We start from the raw sequence: 21743 nt of genomic DNA on the forward strand, positions 1-21743 counted from the left end.
ACCTTTTCAATATCTGACTAGTACGCGTCATTGGAGGCGGTTTGAGCAAGCCAATTTTTTTGTGGATGCATTTAAATTTGGCTTCTTCCAGATCAGATCGCTATTCAGTCTGCCTAAGATGCACAAGTGTGCAAGTTAAGTATATATGGGGGATAACAGTCCAGGCAAGTAGCAGCTCCACAAAGTTTCCTGAGCCATGTTCCCTCACTGATCCTATCACATAAGCAACGGTGTGTAAAACAGAACAGTAGAAAGAAACCAAAATAATCTTTCAGTCCAGAGAGCTGTCCTCAGTTAATCTCACATACCCCCAGAGCAAAAGGTATGTTCATATTATTAGCCTGTCCATATTGTCACTTGAGACTGTTAGCATAAAACAAGAAAAGCAATTGTTCAAAGCTGCCCCTGACTGACTGACTGACTGACTGACTGACTGACTATATATTGCTACTGTCTAAGGTTGCCTCTCTGTGGGTGTTTTAACCTTTCAAATATTCCCGAGCCCCAGAAGAGCCTCTAGCTCCGAGCTCACACCTGAGCTCCAACTGAGAATCAGGACAACAACAGCAGCAGGGGCCCTCAGTCCCGATGCACACACACATTCACACACTGGGACAACCTTTTAACACGTGCACTTAAACACATACAAATTCCGTTGCCTTGATCCAACTAAATTAACAATTAACTAACAAAAATACAGGAAATAACAAGTGACTTCAAATAGCTGGGTTTGGGGCTTCCCTGCCACCAACACCATTTTACCACCACAATTCTTGCTGCACTCTGGCAACAGCGTTACCATGGCAGCCATGGAAACGGAGAAGATTTTTTCTCACTCTGTCCCACTGGAATTTTATCTACCAACGCCATTCTTTCTGTCTTCTTCTCTCAGTCCCTGTGTCTAAATTTCCTTCCCTTTTACAATGAAACCATGTATCCTATGGCAATACAGTTCTCATGAACCTCTGCAAACATCCGCAGCAGGTGGTGGAAAGAGAATGATTGTGCCTCAATTTTTTGCAGCAAAATATCTGAACATCATTACGGATGTCAGTCACGACAAACGAGATGCCAATTTGTGAGTGTTGTTTTTTCATTAGTTATTCCTGTTTCACACATATATATATATGTGTGTGTTATCTCTATTGCTCTGTCTTATTTCAGATGTGTAATACCTACATAATCTGTTTTTAATTTTTCTCATATCATATCTTTCCATGCATTTGCATGTGTGTCACTCTTGTTTCCCTGCTTTTAGTTGCACCTCTAATTGCAGTGAGTGGCCTACCATTGGAAAAGACACAGCAGCACAGCAAATTGTGGCTCTTGTTAAGAGTGCATTCACTAGCTTTCCTGAGTCAGAGTCCTTATTTAAAGCTGTTCACTGCCCCGCCCTGCCTAATGATGGTGGCGCTCAGGTCCACACACTCGGTACCTTGGTTCACAACAAAGAGCATAATTCATTGTTTCTTCGCAGTGGTTTTCAACATCCACAGTATACATTATATACGGCTAATACTCGATGCTGCTATGCTATAATTTACACTTACTCTCTGAGGTAATGTGTCTATTTACTGAAGAGTACAATGTGCACCCTCTCCAGCAACTGTGGCTCTTCTGTTAATATGTACATACAATAATGTGTGGAATTGAATATGATTTATTGCCATATGCACATCAATTACAGAGAAGCAGTTTTTGGCAGTGGAAATCTCAGATCGCAGGCTCTTTCCAACAATGCTCATTAAATATTTATAAAATGAAAATGAGGGATGAAATATAACATATAAAAAATAGATGATGTACAGCAATTGCACGATAAATACATAATGTAAACTATGTAAGCGTAAAAGAGATAGATAGATAGATAGATAGATAGATAGATAGATAGATAGATAGATAGATAGATAGATAGATAGATAGATAGATAGATAGATAGATAGATAGATAGATAGATAGATAGATAGATAGATAGATGGATAGGTAGATATTAAACAGCTAGTAAAACACTTAGTAGAATAAATGCATCTAGTCATCAGTCTCGGATAAATACATAAAAACATTACACTGTTTTTCAACCTTATGATTTAATGAAAAAAAATAAGGATGGAGCAACCGTAATACGAATAAGAATAATGACTGGAAGTGTGACTGGAATGTGTCACAAAGTCTCACTTTTTAAAACATTTTTACACGAGAGGCACAACTTGGCGCTAACGTGTTAGGCAGCAGAAACACTTGCATTCAGTGTCACAAATGTCTTTTAGCTTTCTTTTATCTCTATCTTTAAGCACCAGTTAGGCTAGTTGTAGGTGCAGTAAGCTAGAATGAAACTGTCCCCCAGGCAGAAGAGACAATGACGGTCTACTATACCAAAACCCTTTAACAGATGGCTATATTTATGGTTCATTCTGTTGAAAACCCTATCCAGATGTTTAAAGAGAGAAGCATATGCTCAGCTTATGTTCTTATGTTGGGAACAAGAGAGGAGCTAATTGCTACTGGATGTTTTTGTAAACTAATGCCGATGCTTGCAGTATATCAGCAAGATGATGCTGTTTGCTTGAATGCTAAATGTGGTGAAACATTGCTAACAGTTACTTATTAATAGAATGAATGAAAGACAGAGCTAACACTTGATCTGACACAATTCTTATGTTAGCATGCAAAAATAGTATCCTTATGGAGTGTGCATTTCTGTCACTGTTCAATAACATACTGAATTTATAGGAAATTGCCATGTTTAAAGTTCAGAGTGAAATGTCTCTCTGTTTTTTAAAAGCACAGATATAATACATTTTGTTTGGAGGGTGCTTTTACATTCTGCACTCACTTGATTTTAATCATTCTGAAAATAAATTGTTGTAAAATAAAATGCCGTTGTTTTTCTCTGATGGAAGGGCAAATAGCTGGCGCTGCTTGGTATTCTGATCAAGATCTGAAATGAGAGCAGCTCCCAAGAGAGAAAGGAGGCCAAGACTAGTTACTGATGTTGTGGAATCATACTGCCGGGTCAAAAAAAGACAAATGCGTGACAAAAGTGCACAACGAATGTTTTGTAGGAAGTCTGCAGCCAGGACCTCTTGGCATTTATTTGTGATGCGAGTTAAAGAGTAAGAGACTCAGGGGGCACACTGACAGTCTTACAATCAGCATGTTTTAATATTTAAACACAACAGTGTCCCCAGCAAAAGCTTCCATTCTCCACCAGTCATAATGTTTAACTTGGGGCCTGGGTCGAACCTGTAACTTATCTTGTTCTGCCAAAACAAGATTTGCTCTCTGTGGAATGGGTGATTCCTGAGACTAAGCAGGCGCAGTCTACTGAACACACACTCACACATTTATACACACTCACATGCACATTTTCCTCTCTGATTGATTAGAAAGACAACTGTTTGCTCACTCCCCAGCGGAAGGAAGGGTTTTCAAACAGCTGAGCTATCATTCCGTGACAAGACCCATTCTCAGATGTCTCCAGAACAATGCTGCTGCTGTGGCTTCATTTTCTTTCTGTGATACCATGATATGAAGTGCTTTTTTTAGTAACACATGTGTATGTGTATGTGTGTGTGTGTGTGTGTGTGTGTGTGTGTGTGTGTGTGTGTGTGTGTGTGCGTGTGTGTGTCTGTGTGTGTGCGTGTGCATGTGCGTGTGCGTGTGTGTCTATGAAAACTGATGCCAAAGCATTGTCCCTGTGCTAGCTTACAGGTTGTATCTATGAAGCATGCTGCACATGGCAAAAATACAGGCTTGTGCATGTACATACATCAGAAAGTATGCAGGCATGCATGTCTAACATTCAGTAGATGTACTTCAGATGAATTCACGACCATTGCATGGAAAAACAGTAAAGAGCACAAGTAAACAGGCATTAAACATCTAGCAAGAAGGCTGCTATAGAGCTCTTGAGTCGACGGTGGATGCTGCAAAATCCCACATGAGCCCTCATGAACATATAAGCCCTTAATCTTCAATCTCAGATTCAGTCATGGCTTGGATGTCTGCCAACTATATTATTTTAAATTTTTTATCTCAAGTCCACATTCACTAGAACCGAGAGCACATGTAAATGTCAATTAATCATTAGGAAAAAGGAAATGTCAATTTCAGATGAATACCTGACGACAGTATATAATGTACGGACTGGTTGGCATTAATATGCATTGAATACATTTATACATTAGATAAGTGACATACAATACATCAGTGATTCTTTCAAAACCTTTCAAGACCTTTCAAGACATTTCCAGTCTGATGTATCCCTTCATCAGCCCCCAGTCATGTTTAAGAAATGGTGATCCTGGAATGCTTGTTTTTCCCAATACCTGCAAACACGCACCTTTAAACAGCTGAGGCTTTTTTCTTGAATGTGCTTTGGAGTGTGACAGCGAAGGTGTGCCAGTGTAAAAAAATGACTAACCCATATTTGACATCTATAATCATGAAAATAAATACTTATCTACCCTGACTGTGCTATGCAACATTTGCTCCGCTGTGATACGTGTGTGTTTGAGAAAGTGAGTGACGGAGACTGAGAGAGAGTGAGAAATATGTGTTTAAAACGTTGGGGAAAACCCATTTTTTACTTGGTGGGTAGAGCTGAAGAGGATTTCACATGGTATCTCTCAGTATGAATTTAATTATGACATTGTTTTGGTCATATGTTAAAGTATTCATGTACATTGGATATGACCCCGACTGAGAACACAGCTGAAAGTCTGCAATGACGTCTGAGACTGCTTTTTCCTCTGTCATTAAGATGGAACACACAGATAATCAGTCTCACTGATTATGTTAGTAGTGACTGGCAGTGACCTCACTATCTAAGAGAGGACTGCTCTAAAAAAACGTCAGGATTCCTGACACAATGACTGAACAATTTGCTTATTTGTGTGTGTGGCACGATCTGGTGATTTGTTAGAGCCATCATCTTGTTTCCTAATTCTCTAACTCATTTGCTAAAAGGTTTTCAATCCTAAAATCTCATGTTTTTTGTTGTTTTAGAAAGACCTTGAGATGCGGTTGAAAGCTATGGAACAAAAGCTAGATTGTTTTTGTCAATACATTTATATTGGGGGATATTTGATAAATACCACAACCATTTAGAGCACATAGAACAGGCGATGGGCTGGGCAGTGTTTGACCATGTTTATTGCGTAGTGCTGAAATGATCAATTATTACATTTTTTGAACTGATTGACAAAGCAAAGTAATCTGCAACCTTATTGGTAACTGGTCAATGGCATAAGTTATTTCTCTACTACCGTAGAATTACCATCTTGCGATTGTATTCTGGAGGGTGTCCAGTCCAACAGAAAACGCTGTCAAATGCTGACTTAAATAGATTTTTATCCAGTTTTGAACTATATTTTTATGTCACATTCTTTAGATGGTTGGTTGATTTCTTCTGGATTTTTAACTGGATGAAGGACTTTGGTCATCAAAGAGACTAAGCCTGAGAGAAACCACACCAACTTACCAGCCCTTGATCTTCTCAGCTCAGTGTTTGGGCCTGTATCAGTAGATTTCGCCTGAAAGCCTGAGTCAGCTACAGTCACATTATTCTACCCCACCACCAGATCATAAACCTGGCCACAATTTAGGTTTAGTTTTTACTCTGGGCCTAATTGTCAGCTCTCTTACCTGTAAGGGGGCAGTTATATCTGACCACTGGCCCATTATATTTGATGCCCTATTCCCCTGTGGCATGGGTCATTCTTCCCACCCTATCAACCCCTGCACCATCATACGTTTTTCTAACACTTACGCAGCTGCTGCCAGTACCTGCTCCTTACAATCTGCTGAAAGTAGTCTGTCATTTGAAGCCCACAAGGTGCCCCTCTGAATTCATTCTCACACTCCTACTACGGACATCCTGTAAACATAATGCCTCCGTGGCTGTCACTGGCGCAGATGTAAAAAAGAAACAGACAGTACCTACAGGTAGTTACGGCTTCTCCAATGTCAAGATTGTTGTAAATATCTTTGGAATTTTGACTGTTGGTTGTACATAATATTTCATTTACATTACATCTGGGCTGTAGATAATTGTTCCAGACATTTTCACTTTTTTGACATTTGGTATACCAAACAATGAATCAAGAAAATAATTGCCAGTTGCAGAGTTAACCTTTTTGCCATGATTTTGAAGTTTGCAGCTATATGTTTGGATTTCACACTTTAAGGCCCTGGAAAGAGAGAGCAGGTTTTACAGGCTGCAAACGCTGATCAGACAGAGCGTTGCTAGTTGCGTCTTATGTTATTCTTGCACCAAGGCTAGCATCGAATCAACTGTCCTCAGTCGTTATTTTGCTGTGAAGTTAAATAACATTGGGTGCTTTTCTAATCCGAGTCGAACTTGAGGTATTCACAGCCCATGTGTAAAAGCAGGAGGCTAAAACATGAGGGGCTCAAACAGCAACGCAAAAGCAGAGAGCTAAATGCCTTATTCTCATTGAAAACCGTTACAAATAGGAGCAACTGGCTGCTAAAATGACCTCGTCTGATCAGGGCTTAAATGGGCATTTTCAAGAAATAGAAAGAGCCACATCAACAACTGTTGCACATCTTCATGCCTCTCAATGCTGAATTGCATCCTGTTATGCTGTCCAAGTCTTATGTAACATTTTGATGCTTTAAAAGATTATTTTTTTTAGTGGACTGTCTGCAGACAAAAAAATACCAATTTTGTCCTGCTTCCCTTGAGGTTGCTACCTCATTTTGCTGTCACTGCTGTCCTACATTTTTCACCTCTCTTTTGTCTGTCCTCCCCTCTCTTTGACTAGCATTTTCCAGATTGTCATGTGAAATTGATCTGGCATGGATTTGATGGCTAGAGGGTTTATCTTAGGCAACATTTTTCCTCTCAGGCTGCATGTGAAATAAGGCCTCATATGTCAAGACTCGCAGAGTCGAATCCCAAAGGTGTCCATAACTCTACGCTTAAATGTCTGCATCCCGAAATTAAACAGAACATATTGATTGGTGGAATTTGTTTAGGTCACTTTGCAGCCTGGGAATATGCATAGAAATGCAATAATTAATAGAAATGCAGCCAATCCTTGTATTGTTTTGGAGAGCTTGTAATTCTGTCTCATCCCTAAAATACATAAGCTCAGAATTTTGTAATTACACGGATACTCGCACATTTTGCTGCATAAAAATTGTCTTTTGTGACAGTTTAGAAATAAAAACTGTATTACCAAGCCTTCTGTTTGTATATTGTTATTTTAATTTAACAGACCTCAGCTGTAATTTTGAATTTTAGGAGTTTTACTATAAATTATAAATACCGCTCAAAAAAAAGCTGTGGTTTGACAAATGACTTGCATAGAATTGCAAATGAAGTGTGTGATGATAGACAATCTATCACAGGGAACAATGTGTCTGCTTTTATTGTCATTAGAGTCATGTTTCCCCTTTTGTTGTAAGTGCAGATTGATTTGGAAAGCCAGCACAAAATGCTCGCTGTGATGAATTTCCGAAATCAAGCCAGTTTCAAGTCAGTGACTTTCATAATGTTCTGAAATGAATGCACCAAATGTTGCCTGGAAAATAGAGAAAGACACAATGAAAAATTAAAAACTCTGTAGTATGCTTTGAAATTTGATGGCACTAATTTAAAGTAAATGGACCAAAATATGCTGTATCAATCTTACGGTGTTACAAGACTAAAAGCAACTGGACTACAGCAGCTCAAGCTTATTTTACTCTCATTGGAACCAATTGAAATGTTGCACACTGCACCACAACGCACACTGCAAATGCCATTATGTCCTCTACCTAAACATTCTGGTGGAAAAGCCTTGGGTTGATTGGTCTGTGTTCAAATCATAACTGCAGACAATTTCTCTTAATGCATAAATGGCTCCTAAATGGCTCCTAAATGTTTCTGTGAGTGGTTTTTAATTGTTCTCAGTTAATAATAATGTCATTATATTTTAAGTTACCCTTGCAGGTAAAGGACTGAGGGAGGATATGAACATTAGCAGGTACATTCTACCGATGTGTAATTATTCATGCATATGTCTTGGGAGATCATACAATGTAAATTGAAATTACAATGAGGATATATCCTCCTACAAGGTTTCTATGTGCAGATGAAATTAAATATGTTGATTGGAAGCTGAACCCCCATACACTCAACAGGTAGTCAGTTGCATGATTTCCATCGGAGGCCGTCGCCTCCAATAATTTGTGGCGTCTGAGTTCCTTAGTTCATTCTTGTGTAGGGACATGCATTTAAACAATGACAACCACCCTCTGAGATAGTGCCACTGACCCTGTTAGACTGTAAACACACTTCTGCTCATATACACAATTACATCATTTGTTCCATGCAGAGTTTTTATTAACCGTCCATCTCACCAGCAAAGCGCTGACGTACACTTCTAAAGATCTTGGCAGGAAGTACACGCCGGTGGGCTGGTGGCAGGCAAAAGAATATACAAAAGAAAAAGACAGACACTCTGTCGCCTGTGGGAAGGGGAACATTTCATCCCATAAGAGTTGGCTCATCTCCCTGTGGGCACATGTCGCCATAGCAACAGGAGCTGGGAGTATCGGTCAGGTTGGCTGGTCAGTGGCAGGGAATCATGGGACATGAAAGGGGTCAGTAAGGGGAGCCCAACCTCACAGCCACCTCCACAGTCCAACTCAAGCTTCCTCGCCCTCATCTACAGGCCCAAGGGACCCCCCTGCCCTTCATGCATTCATTCATACCTGGGTCACATGTAGACATCAACCAGCTCCCAGTGTGTGGAATTATTTACCAGGTCAATGGTGATTATACTGAATTATGATCGCTCTCGAGTGCTAACTGGAGCAGTCACTCAAACACTGACCTACATTCGTTTATTTCAGTTTGATCTGCACACAAAAAAACACATCTCATCTCACCTTTTTGTCTCTTTATCATTCTATCTAAAAGCACATTTACAGCTATTTTCCATTTCCTGCCTCACATAAACACACATTTTTCATCCTGACACATGCTCTTCTAACACACTAGGTCTTAAATGTGTGCAGTTCAACCATCTGTCCTGTCCCTTCTCAGTCTCCTCTCCTTACCCTATTAGACTGACTATTTAGATCGCCAGTCTAATAGATCACCTACTTGCCCACTGTGCATCCTTCATAGCTGGCACTTTGACACATGAAAGAGTAGACCTTTACATTCAGCCCAAGGGGTGGTCTTGCAAGACACTTAACTGGAGTGTTGTGAAAACAGAGTATTGATGGACGTTTCATCATGACCAAAGAGCAGTGCTATCTGTGCCACAGTGATTGTGTGATCCTCCTCTGTGTCAACGTACGACTGATATCCTCAGGCAGAAAGACCCCTAATCCTCTACGCCAAGGGAACCGATTTCAGTAGATGTGTGTTTGTGTGTGAACAGGTGACATTTATCTGTCACCTGGGGAGCGTGTGGACATTGAGCACAGACTGATGTGAGCACTTTGGATGTTTTTTCAGGTGTCTGTGGAGACTCACTCTTGACCGTGGCAGTCCTGGTGCAGTTGTAGAGAATAGCCAGCTCTCCAAACACCTTCCCTGGCCCCATGGTGCAGAGCTTCAAGCTCTCTTTCGTCACCTCCACCTTCCCGTCTGAAACATGCAAAGAAATACAGGAATGCCATTAATCAGAAGGCTATTTAAATTGCTCATCCTTTTTCCTGCCTGAACCCCAAGTGTGTGAATCCTCTGCTACATTCAATATGTGCAGCAAACAAAGTTTCAGTGATGAAATGGAGTGTATGATAGGTGTCCGGGGGCTTTTGCTTTATTTTTGTGAGCGCCCAGCCATAGTGCTTTTGACTCACTGGGCTGGAAAAAAAAAAAAAGATTATTTTGCAATGTGGAGTTTCCAAGGTGTGCTGGCCTTCCACCAAGCCTGTCTTTGTTCCTGTTAAATAGTGAATGCAGGGATGAGAGCTAAACCCTCACAGATGCAGTATGGTATGACTTAAGGCACTGATTCTAAAAGTGGGGTCTGTAAAAGGTTTTCAGGTTTATTAATTTCAAATAACATGATATAAGTTATCTTTCTTTCTATATATAGATATATTTTTCAACAGGCTTAACCTCATTCCGCCTCTTTTTCTCTAGAGGTGTGAGGGTGGGACAGGAGACCGGGGATATTCAAGGGAAGATTATAGGTCAACAGTAAATACCACATAAAAGTGGTGTACAACCTGAAGATTAACTGAAGATGTGGTTCAGCATCTATCAAGTTGTTCTGATTATGCATTATATTATATTATATTATATTATATTATATTATATTATATTATATTATATTATATTATATTATATTATATTATATTTTTAGTTACCTATTCAAAGGTATAAAGTGTATAAGGGCTTAGAACATTATGATGGAGGTACTGTATATGATGGCCATTCCCTTGCTCTCTAGACCCAGTCATACTGTTTGTTTACAAAAACTTCTGGGTAGAAATGCATGTTTCATATGTCATTAATAATAACTATATATATATATACTATAATTTAAATTATTCCCACCACTATTAGTTGTGTCAAATCTAGCGTTACAAGCAGCGTAACGCTAGATTTGTTTTATCAAAGACGCTAGCAAAACAACAAAGTACATAAAATAAACAGAGCAGAAATGTCAAGAAGGTCAGACCACTATGTTAAACTATATATATTTAAACGTTACAGTTACAAAACGTTACGTTACAAAAATGAGAACAGAAATCAAGATTTTTGCCAACTGAACACATATCTCCGCAATGTAAATGAGCCGGCAGTCTATCCAGAAGTGATTGTTGTTGTAAGAGCGACGTCACAGTGATTCGGCACCATTCGTCTGCACACACTGCCCACACTGCCAGGACATGGAGCTGGTATGAAGCCAGCAAAATCTCTCTCTCTTTAAGATAAGAACTAGAAAATTCAATTCAGTCGGATTCATATAGTGGCTGTTCAGATCTGTTTCCAAAATAAACATATTTTGCATTAAAGAAAACATTACCTCAGCTACCATTTCTGGAATATGAAGAGTAAAATTTCGGAAATAACAAACTTATTTTTTACCATATTACTTCAATATATTCCAATAACAATAGGTTTTGCCGACAAAACCAGATGCTAAAAAAACACTGAAGCTGGAATCATGCTGCCACTGTGACAAGCCTCATCAAGCAAGTACAATTTCCTGGAAACTCAGCATTCCAGCGGGACCATAAGTCTGATTCACAGAGAGCAAAAACCCAAAGAAAACAGTTAAAGTCGGCTCTAGGCTACTGATGAAATATGGCGGGATGATAAGAGCAGGCGAGTCATCCACAGAGGAAACAGTGTGACACGTTATCTTGTTAGAGAGGGCTGTAAACCCCTTTGACAAAAAGCCTCCATAAAACTTGTTACAGGAATTCATTTCTCCACTTTGCTTTTTTTCCACCACTAATTGGAAGTGCACCTTTTTTCATCCTGGTAAACAATACATCATTCATTAACAACCAGCATGAAACTATACACGCAGAGAAAAGTCCGTAACCGGCTTACTTTACTACTGTTTTCACTGTTTGACTTTTACTTTGTCTCTGAACTTCTTGCAACTCTCGTCTTTTTTCCACTTGAATGGAGAAAAAGCAGGGGATCAAAACACTAACTAGGATGTGTTGTCATTCAACTTTTTAACAATGCAGTGCTTGCGCATCTTTTATTATTATCAGCTTAAAAGCTTTCTTAGATTGATTGAAAAACAGATAATAAATCTGTTAAATTTTGTAACTCAAATGCTTCTTTCAGTTCAGTAATAATGACATATAATTACCAAACTGCTCACTTTCAGAAGCTTGTTGAGGTTGAATCTGATAAAAAACAAAAACTATGGTTACTATGCTTTTGATTGGTTTTCAATGCACATAGGAAACAAATATGAAAACATTCCTTGTTGAATGCAATTTCTTGTACTTGTCATTCTATTTTCTACCTCTTCCAAACAAGCTAATGTTATTTGCGTTCATGAGCATTAAATAGAACATTTCCTGTGCACTTCAGGATTTCTCTCAGGATCTCCTGATGCATATTTAAAACATTTCATGAACTGAGTGTAGCGGGAATAACTTTTGTCACGTCAAACTTTGCCAAGTTTATAGAGACTATAATTATTGAGCTCAGTTCGCTGCAAGAACAGACATTAAGAACAGATTGAGCCCAACAAATATTTGCTAGACTTATCAGTGAACTATAAGATGATCTCTCTTTTATTAAAAATGAATAAACATGGTTGTAATGGACAGAGAATGGATAATGAATAGTTTTCTAACAAAATTGCCTTAGGTTGCCTGAGAATAATGATATGGAACCAAGGATTTCTCATTTTTCAGATTCGGCTTCTGAGTCCTTGTGTCTCTTCCTCACATCTCTCTCTCACATCTTAGCTGGGAGGAGCTAAGGCACGAGTGAGGAAAGTGATGAGAAACATTAGAATAATGAAAAGCACCCAATGACAACCCTATGTGTTTGTTGCCTTCGTATAATTAGGTGTAGAAAGGGTTCACGTTTCTCTCAGAGTTGAAGGAGGGGACTGTCTATCATCAATTGTACGTCCTATTTGAAGGGCCTATTGAGCGTTGTCATATTACAATAAGCAAAGCAAAAAATGATGGCTTTGATCTGTCAGAAAAAGAGCAGTGATGTAAAGATAGAAATAGATGCAATAAATATCTGCATGATGCCATACAAATAATAACTGTCCTATTCAGAAGGACACAAGGCGCAGAACTTCATTAAGGGCAGTGAAGGGCAGTCTGCGGTTTAATAACAGCAGTGTGTTGTGGATGGGTTCATGTAAGGACAAAGACAATCACACATCAGGTAGCAGACTATGACCATAGACGCTTGACTATGGACAAAGGTAATAATTTCCTGTGGTTGGTGGCCATGTAATTAATCCCTGAGAGGAGTAAGTAGTTGGAGCCTAGTGCTTGTTTTGGACGACCCTCTGACTGCAGGCTTTAGGGAAATTGCTTGTAAATTAAGTTACCCAGTTATAAACATTTGTACTTTCACTTATTGTCTTTTTAAAGAAAATGCTATTCGGAGGTTCACATGAATCCCTGTATACACGGCAAAACGTGGACCAGCTCATTTCTGTTTTTGTGTCCAATAACTTCTTCTTCATCACAGTATTTTATTACAGTAACTTCACATTCACTTGTAATTCAACACACATATAAGTTATGTTCAAATATTATTCCAATAGAGACACCGCAGAAAAATACATGCCCTCTCATTGGGCCCCAATCTGATATCAAAGTACAGAGCATTTACTGTCTAAACTAAAAATGTGATAAGAGGAAGATTTGAAAAAAAAAAATTGGGGGTTTTCCCCATCAAGGCAACAGAGACAGCATGTCTTCTTCCCCTGAGATGGTGTCGCTGTGGAAATGACTGAACATTTGAATGCAAAAAGAAATGCGCACCATATTGCGGGGCATCAGGACAGACGTCGGAGCCGACTGCCCTCTGGCTCAAGGTCAGATGCAATTCTGGCTGTATTCCAAATGAAAAAAAATCTGCTTTCTTTTGAGTTTACTTTCTCTCACACTGGGGCTGAAGACTTCATAGATGAAAAAGTCAAGTGTGCTTCTACTAACTCTCTGACACAAGTGATTTAAATGATCCTCTATGATCTGAAAGCTATCTGACCAAATTAGAAGTTATTTGTCTTTTAGGCCAAACCTGCTGTCTAAGATTAACACAGCTGGATTAAAGATGAAAGCTTTTTTGTAATGAGTCTACTCATTTATGCTTTTGAAAGCTGCAAGTGAAACAAGACTCTCTATTACCCACAGATAACTTTGGATAGAAGGGTATCTGTTGATTTCCACGTGGAATCTTTCACACTTTAGGCTTTAGGCTGCGTCTATAAATAAGGTTATGTTTTAGGGGTCATGTGCAGGAAATCATTTAATTCCTCCTCTTCTCCATTCATTGATAGTTTATATTTTTCAAGAAACAAAAAATGGATATCAAGAAACAGGATGTGGGGGAGTACATAGTCCCTAGAGGATAACAAATAACGACCACCCCATCTTCATGGGCCTTGTTCTTCCGCCAGTGCTCAGGGGTCCGATTACCCTCTCCCTGTCCATTACAGAGCAAGCAGAACATTATTGCATCCTGCTAACACTGGCAAAATTCTATGCTAAAGTTGGTGCTTAGCTTAAGCTACATCAGGTCAGCAATGATGATTTCAGTGAGAAAAACCATGGGAGAAACAAGACTGACGGCGAAAGCTCTTCACGGTCGAGCGTGGGATCCATTCATCGGGGACTGAAATGGGTTCAGAAAATTCCACAGTTTATGAATCACCATCTGCTCTTTATTTCTTTAAAATATGTGGTTTGAAATATTTCACAAATTGCGGCTCATTCAAAAGTTAAACATAAATCGCCTTTGATTGTGCATCCACTCTGAGCACTTATTTGTGTTTTCACCTTGTCTTTCAAAGAACACAAGACCTCTCAAAAAACACTTTCAGCAGAACAAATATTCATGGCTGCCCAGTCTTGAAAAATGGGACACATGAATCATTGGGCAGACATCAGACGAAAAATAAAATGAATAGATGAATAGAGACACTCTGCTTTACACTCACTGACAAGATATTCAAAGAGCTGACAGGCAAAACAGTTCTGTTTGAAGCTAATGAATGGCGGATTAGCTGAACTGAAATCAAATATAAATGTGGTCATTCCTCCTCATTACTGAACTGTGACCATGGTTCAGTAACGATGAGTAGCTGTTCTGTGTTCAAGCACAATGCATGGATTATTTTTCTTTCCAGTTAGAAAACAAAACAAACCCGAGAGTTTAAGAAAATACGGATGCAAGCTGGAGCCAAGAGCACAAACAAACACAAAAAGAGACTTGATATAGGATCACACTAGCTGCTACACCAAATGGAGCCAGGGGTGTAAAGTGGTGGTGCAATGGCTCCTTTCCTACTTCATATACCTCCTACTTCCTGGGTGCATCGTTGAAATTGGCCTTCATTTTGATCTCAACTATACACCTGTAAAGTTTCGTGTCTGCATCTTGCACGGTTATCGTGGGGTGTGTGTGTGGGGGAGTGTGTGGGGGGGAAAGCAATGCTATAATGGCAACAAATTCTGGCCACAAACGGACAGACATAAACACCTAAAAAGTACTCAAAACCTCGTCTGTGGTAGTTCCTGCTACGATTTAACATGATCACACACACACACACACACACACACACACACACACACACACACACACACACACACAGACCTACAAGGTGAAAACAATTGCGGCATTTTTATCGCAGCTGGTAAAAAAAAGAGTAAGAGCACTGTTATGTTATTAGTCAGAGCGGGTGGCTCAGAATGAGAGAGACTTGTATTAAATTTAAAGTGACCCGTGTCCTGAAAATGACAAACACTGATGGTGTTTCAGAGAATCACTGTTTGTACAACTGCAGGCTGAAAGTGTAAATAGAAGCCGCAGGATGATGCAGGGCTGACTGCCAAAACAGGGATAAAAAGTGTGTTGTCTTTGACTTGTGGAATGCCAATGTTAAGATAGTTTAAGGGTTACCACTGCACCTGTCACCCTGCGATGTTGGTGTTTTGTATTTTTAATGGGCAGCAGCAGGGTGCAACTCTGCCATCACACTACTACTTACAACCTGTACCATACGCTGCTGGCAGCTGCTATCCTCCTACTATTATCTTAATATCAACAAGCTAATGTTGTAGCTTAAAGCTTGGGGATTAATTATAAGCAGTATAACACAGTTGATATAGCAACTGTAGCTAACTAATATCATACTATTGGCCCTGATCAGGGATTCCGAAATGTTGATATTCAATGTATCTGGGGATTGCAGAAACAGACAATGCCAACGTTTTAGATTATAATTTACAATGCCGATGTTTTATTCTGGTGACTGGGTTGGTTTCTCTCATTATTTCCCTCACTCTCGAACGACAAGTGTGAATATATTCAAGAATATGCTCTGAACTGCTTTCATATGTCATGGCTGGAGTGCACTGGAGTTCATTTTCTTTTTTTGTGTGCCACCATTTCTCCTGAATTTTCAAGTCCACACTGCTTTGTTTATATGCAGAGCTCTAAGGGTAAGCTCTTGGTGCAAAATAGCTGACGTCAAACACTCTTATAGGTACGACGTTTTTATAACAAAAGTGACAAAAGGAAAAGGAAAAAGCTGTGAGAAGGCAAGTCAGATGTAAGAAGGCAGTGCTTGAGTGAAACAGAGGGACAGCGGGGGAGGAAGACAAGGAAGGAAACCTGATGCTATAGGTGAGCACTGCTGAACATCATATAATTTAAGATAAGAGCACTTCATGTCTTTTTCAGTTCAACTGAGGCACCCTCACGCAGGGCTCCATGCCATCGGCGCGGTGGGAAATTGCACTGCACAAGGGGTTTGTGAGATTTTAAGACACAAAAAGTAAGTCGTCGACGGGATACAGAGGACAGCTGGTTTCATCGTTTTTACATCATTTTTCCTTAGAGACAGGGATTCAGCGAGAACACATTGCAGTTCCACATATCTACTTTTAGACCCTTTAAGCCTCCCACTGAAGGTTACTTTGTAATGTGAGGTGAGACATGACAGTTAAATTTCCTCATCTACCTTTCCCTCTCATATCTCTGTTATGATTAAAACTTTATAATAGTCTAATGCAACTCTCTTAATCATAACACTCATAGTATGGCTTTTGTGTTGACAAGCTGATTGATAGCTGGAGCAGGGGGGCAATGAAAATCATCATTTTGTATTCCCAGACCCAATCACAGCGTTGTAATTAGCTGTTAGCATCCACGCAATGTGAACAAACTGCAGCTTTTCTTTTATGCAGAACAGACTTAATTAGACAACGTCAACAGCAGAATACAGATTAATATGGCATAGTATGAAGTACCACTATAATGGGCCTCTCATGTCTGCAGCCTGCTAATTTCAGTAGTCTGTGGCTTCACTGCAGACGTGGGAAGGCATTCACAGGGGATTGAGTGCCAGTGTTTGGTACACAAATGGTTTTACAAATAAACACAGACACATGCATAAAAGTATAGTAATATGCGACAATTAGAGTCTAGACACACTAGTTGGTCTGTGAGGCTGTACTTTGGCACAGCTTTGAACTAATGGTGCTTTCCATTAACCTCGGAAGTGGGAATGACTTTACAATCAAGTTAATTGTGTTCCGGGTACAAAGTCAGAAAAATCACGAATAAATTATTTATTTATTTATTTATGGTGTGTCTATTTACACCTGAGTGAAAATAGCCTATGCCATGCGATCTGGCTATCTACTCCTGACCCCTCATCTACCACCTCACAGAGGGACAAAGTGTGGTACTGAGGTAGTGAACTGTGGGCGAGTGGCTTAAGCATTGGACTTTCATTCAGGAGACCATGATTTGAATCTAGCCTGGGACAACACCTACAAATAGCACATGCCAGGTTAGCTGTTTTTAGCTATATATCTAATGATACCTAATTGCAATGTATCTGTGGTTTGTAGAAATGTATAATGCCAACATGCTGGAATGAGGGTACCACATTTGGTCGATCAAACAGTGGCTAAGAGATTTCATTCTGAAGCAAGGTGGTGAACAACAGACCACCGTTTGCCATCCATAGAGCCATGTTGTGAGCTAAAAAAAAGTATTTCTAACTTAACTCTAAACACTCCTTGTTTTCCCCTGATTACTTAAAGATTACATGCTGCCAGATGGGCTGAGAACTGTTTATCCTCCTTGACTCATGTAATCATTTCAGAATCCCTTTGATATGTCAAAAAAGGTTCATCATCCAGCTTAAAAACAGACAGTTTTTTTTTTAGCTTTGGGAAAGTTGAGATAATAATGATACAGCATCGATATGCAAAATTACACCACAACTCAAAATACACACATACACACACAACGTCAGATAAGAAGAGAGATTTGTACGTTGTAAAACATATATAAAAATGTGAGAATGCCCATGCTGGGGTGGAGAATATTGGGCAGAGGCAATCTAAGTTTAAAGAGATCAAAGAGATTAATTTTAACACAGGAGACTCAATAAAAAGTCTGCAGTGAGAGAAGAGTAATTTAAAAGAAACCCTTATCTCTGAGTTTTCTTTAAACCTTGACTCCGGTGACATTGATTGATGAAACTGGCCTTTTTGAGCTCACTGTATTCAGGCTTTCATAACAAAAGCCATGAGCATTGACCAGCCTTCAAGACTTGATATTGCCACACTGTCCTCAGAGCGTACAACATTTTCTTTATTGTTGCAGCTATTTCATGTGCGCATACAGTGTACAGTATGTATGTCTGATGTGCACGGGGCCAGTCCAGGGGTGAAGGGGGGGAATTGTCCGTCACTGACGCAGAGCAGATTACCCGTGCCCTATCTTGTATCCTCAGTGTGAACCTCACAGCTCATTCTGTCACAAAAGGACTCTCTGCATCACACCATGTCTATGGCCACCTCCCCACACACACACACACACACACACACACACACACACACACACACACACACAAACATACTCAGTGCAGTACAGTTAATACCTATCTAAGTCAAAGCAAAGAATGGAGTTTCAAACATCACATTTGCATAATATTCGCTTCAATTGATGCTTGTGAGCTCTTTTTTTCCGTCCGCCTTTCCTTCTTCTTTCTTTTCCTCCACGCTTATATCCCACTCACACACACACACACAAACATACACTTTTACACACAGTGCTCTCATCGTGTTTCCAGATGAGGAACTCTCAAAAGCATCGTTAACCACAAAGGAGGGATGAAGGCTCAGGGATCATTCACAAATCACTCATTAATTCTTCCTCTGAGTTGTATTCTTCGGCCTCTGTGGAGTGAAAATGGGGATCAATTCTCATTCTAGACTTGGGGGGGTAAAAATGAAGGCCATCTTATTCTAATTGTAGAAGTGGAAAAGACAGAAAAGAAAAGGTGCGAGTAGGAAAGAGGTGGAGGATATAAATATAAAAGCAGAATGAAAATTAGATAAGATGGACAGGTGGGCGAGAAAAAACAAAGGATATGGAAGTTGTGAAAAAGAAGATGTAATAAGCAACTGGAAAAAGATGGTGACAAGAGGACAGATTGGGGTCAAAGTCGATAAATGTGAGGAGGAGTGATGGAGGGAGACTCTGCATGTCTGGTTTGGTATCTGACCATTTTTGAATTGATGACTTGAACCAGTGTGTGTGAAAGGGAGAGAATGAAAGAGAGAGAAAGTGACAAAAGGAACAATGTAAAGGCAGAGCAGAAAGGGCAAATGAGAAACGACACTTGCCAGAGAGAGACTCTTTTCACTTGGTTTTCAGGGCAGATGGGGCAATTCCACGTGTAGGTGAGATTATTAGTCTGCAACACATGCATGCAAGCTATTTGCACATAAATGGCACATTGGCTAAAGTTTTATTCTTCTTGATAGAGGTATTCTACATCATTACTGCATGTTGAGCAAACACAGATGGATGTTTACCCGCCTACACCCGAGTGTAGTGTGTAGAACATTCTATTTCCTGCTGCTTGTCTCGTGTTTTCTGCTCTTCTCACTGCATTTCATAAATAAACTTGTCCACCAAGGCCATGCTCTATCTCACAATGTTAACAAAAGTAAAATTCTAATTCATATCTGCTCCAAGATTTAATTGGTTCTTCTTTGGCCCATGCTTCACCGTCCACCTTTCAATCAAGTGATATTAAAATCTGGGCAGTAGTCTTTAGATAATCCTTCTGACAAACAAACTAAACCGAAAACATTTACCTCCTTGGCGAAGGTGATAAAAATCCATTTGTGATGCAGCACCAATCCATATAGGCTTTTCATCTGGTCAAGGCTTTAAATTAGAAATCAAATTGCAAATATGTTAATATGTTTTCTGCGGGCTCTTTCACAGTAATCACATTTTTTCATGCCTGATGCATCAACAGTTAAGTCAGTCAAGTGAATAAAAATAATTTCACATGCACCTGCTGTAGGTATATGCATTTTTAAAGGTGTCATTGATTGAAAATCATCTATGCAAAAGTAAAGAAACCGTAGCTAAACAGAGGTGGAGGTCTGAGACACAACTTATCTCCAATTTACAGTGCTGCCCGTTCATCCCTTCCCAGTAAATTCAACAATCTAGCCTCAAAGACAACTGTTCACAAATGGCCTCATATGACTCCAACAACTGTCTTTAAGATCCAATAGAGCACTAACTTCGACTAACTAAGTCGAAACCAACTTTCCACCAACGACTGTCAGTCCAACGACGGTCGTTGGCACTTGGAGCACAAAGGGTTCCGGTGACATCATCATCCTTGTGAGAGATTAAATAGCTGGATCTCCACACCAGATAGTTGGACCAGTCCCAGCCTGGTCAGATGTGTACATGAACTAGTGAAGCCTCTTGGATGAGAGGTGAAACATCTTCCTAGACAAAGAACCAAGTCAAGTTGCTTTTGACTGACATTGCTTTGGGGATAACGATGACCTGGACAAATGAGATTGAATTCATATATATCATTGACATCTCAGGCAGCAGCAACATAGAAAAATGCCAGTACCACATGTATTTTTATTTAATAATGTGCTACGTTGTCAGTGTAGTTTCACTGCACTTGCTTGTAGTTCGTCATAAAGGGGGCGACCACGTTTGTGGTGACATATACAGGGCTACCACCTCATCCTGACAGCTACTTTTGACATGTGTGTGAGAGATAAATACAGAGTGTTTAACGGTGCACTCACACTGTCCTTCCGCACCGGGCCAAAACAGGTTTTACGGGTAAAGCCTAGCTCGTTTAACCAGTGAGAGTGCAACCGCTCCGCGCCTAGCTGTGGCCAGCTGGCCGTCCACGGGCCGTTTGAGAGAGGTGGGCTTTTGTAAAGCGTGTTTGCACATGAGCGTGCGCACGTGTACGAGCACGAGCACGACGCCTACGGCGGCTCTCGCGTAATTATATGTGTGGCTGTTCGGACATAGAAAAAAAAAAAAGACGGACCATGCACGGACATTTAACAACAAGAACAATGGTGGCGAAAGGTTCACGTTGGCGTGATGCGGAGGTGGAGTGTTTACTGCAGATTTGGACGGATGAAAATATTAAAAAACAGTAAGACGCACAAAAACTCAGAGGTCTATGGAAAGATTTGTAAACAAAGCGACGCATTGCGATGACGTCAATCAGTACGCGTGAAGAGTTACGGCGTGATGACGTATGGACAGGCAAGAAGCATTAGCGCATGGCCCAGGCAGTGTGAGTACAAACGGGATGGCCAGCGGGGGGGGGGGGGGGGGGGGGTTCAGGGTACCCTAAATACTGGGGCGCGGTACAGGCGGACAGTGTGAGTGCGCACTAAATGTCATTCCAATTACAAACCCCTCACCTTTTCCCCAGATGACACCTTAATAAACCTCCACCGACAGCCTCATTAAAGCTATCATGAGAGCAGATAGCCTTGAAGAGTGTCAGCTATGTGTGACTCAATAGCATGGTCTTAATAGTATTGCATTCCATGTTAGTATGAATAAATAAACACACAATAAGTGGATATTAAATTTGATTTTAGTCCCAAGTAGTTGAAATTGGATTCCCCTGAGACGCATTTTTAGCAGGCAGTGTAAGTCTGAGCCTCAATAGTGGGTTAAGGTTCATTATTACGCCACAATTGGCTGCTGTACAGTGCTGTCAAGATAC

General features: G+C 40.1%; 1 protein-coding gene across 2 annotated transcripts in view; it reads right to left on the minus strand.

Moving 5' to 3' along the window:
• LOC310953793 (cGMP-dependent protein kinase 1) overlaps positions 1 to 21743 on the minus strand; it is a gene marked incomplete at its 5' end in the record, with an annotated part of 77436 nt that overhangs the window by 38815 nt on the left and 16878 nt on the right. For both annotated transcript variants that reach the window (XM_083922993.1, XM_083922992.1), the window contains one exon: positions 9497 to 9610. In XM_083922993.1, coding sequence (XP_083779119.1) covers positions 9497 to 9610 — 114 coding nt within the window. The remainder of the gene's footprint in view (positions 1 to 9496; positions 9611 to 21743) is intronic.

The sequence above is a fragment of the Echiichthys vipera genome, assembly GCF_963691815.1.
Source record: "Echiichthys vipera genome assembly, chromosome: 11".
NCBI lineage: Eukaryota > Metazoa > Chordata > Actinopteri > Perciformes > Trachinidae > Echiichthys > Echiichthys vipera.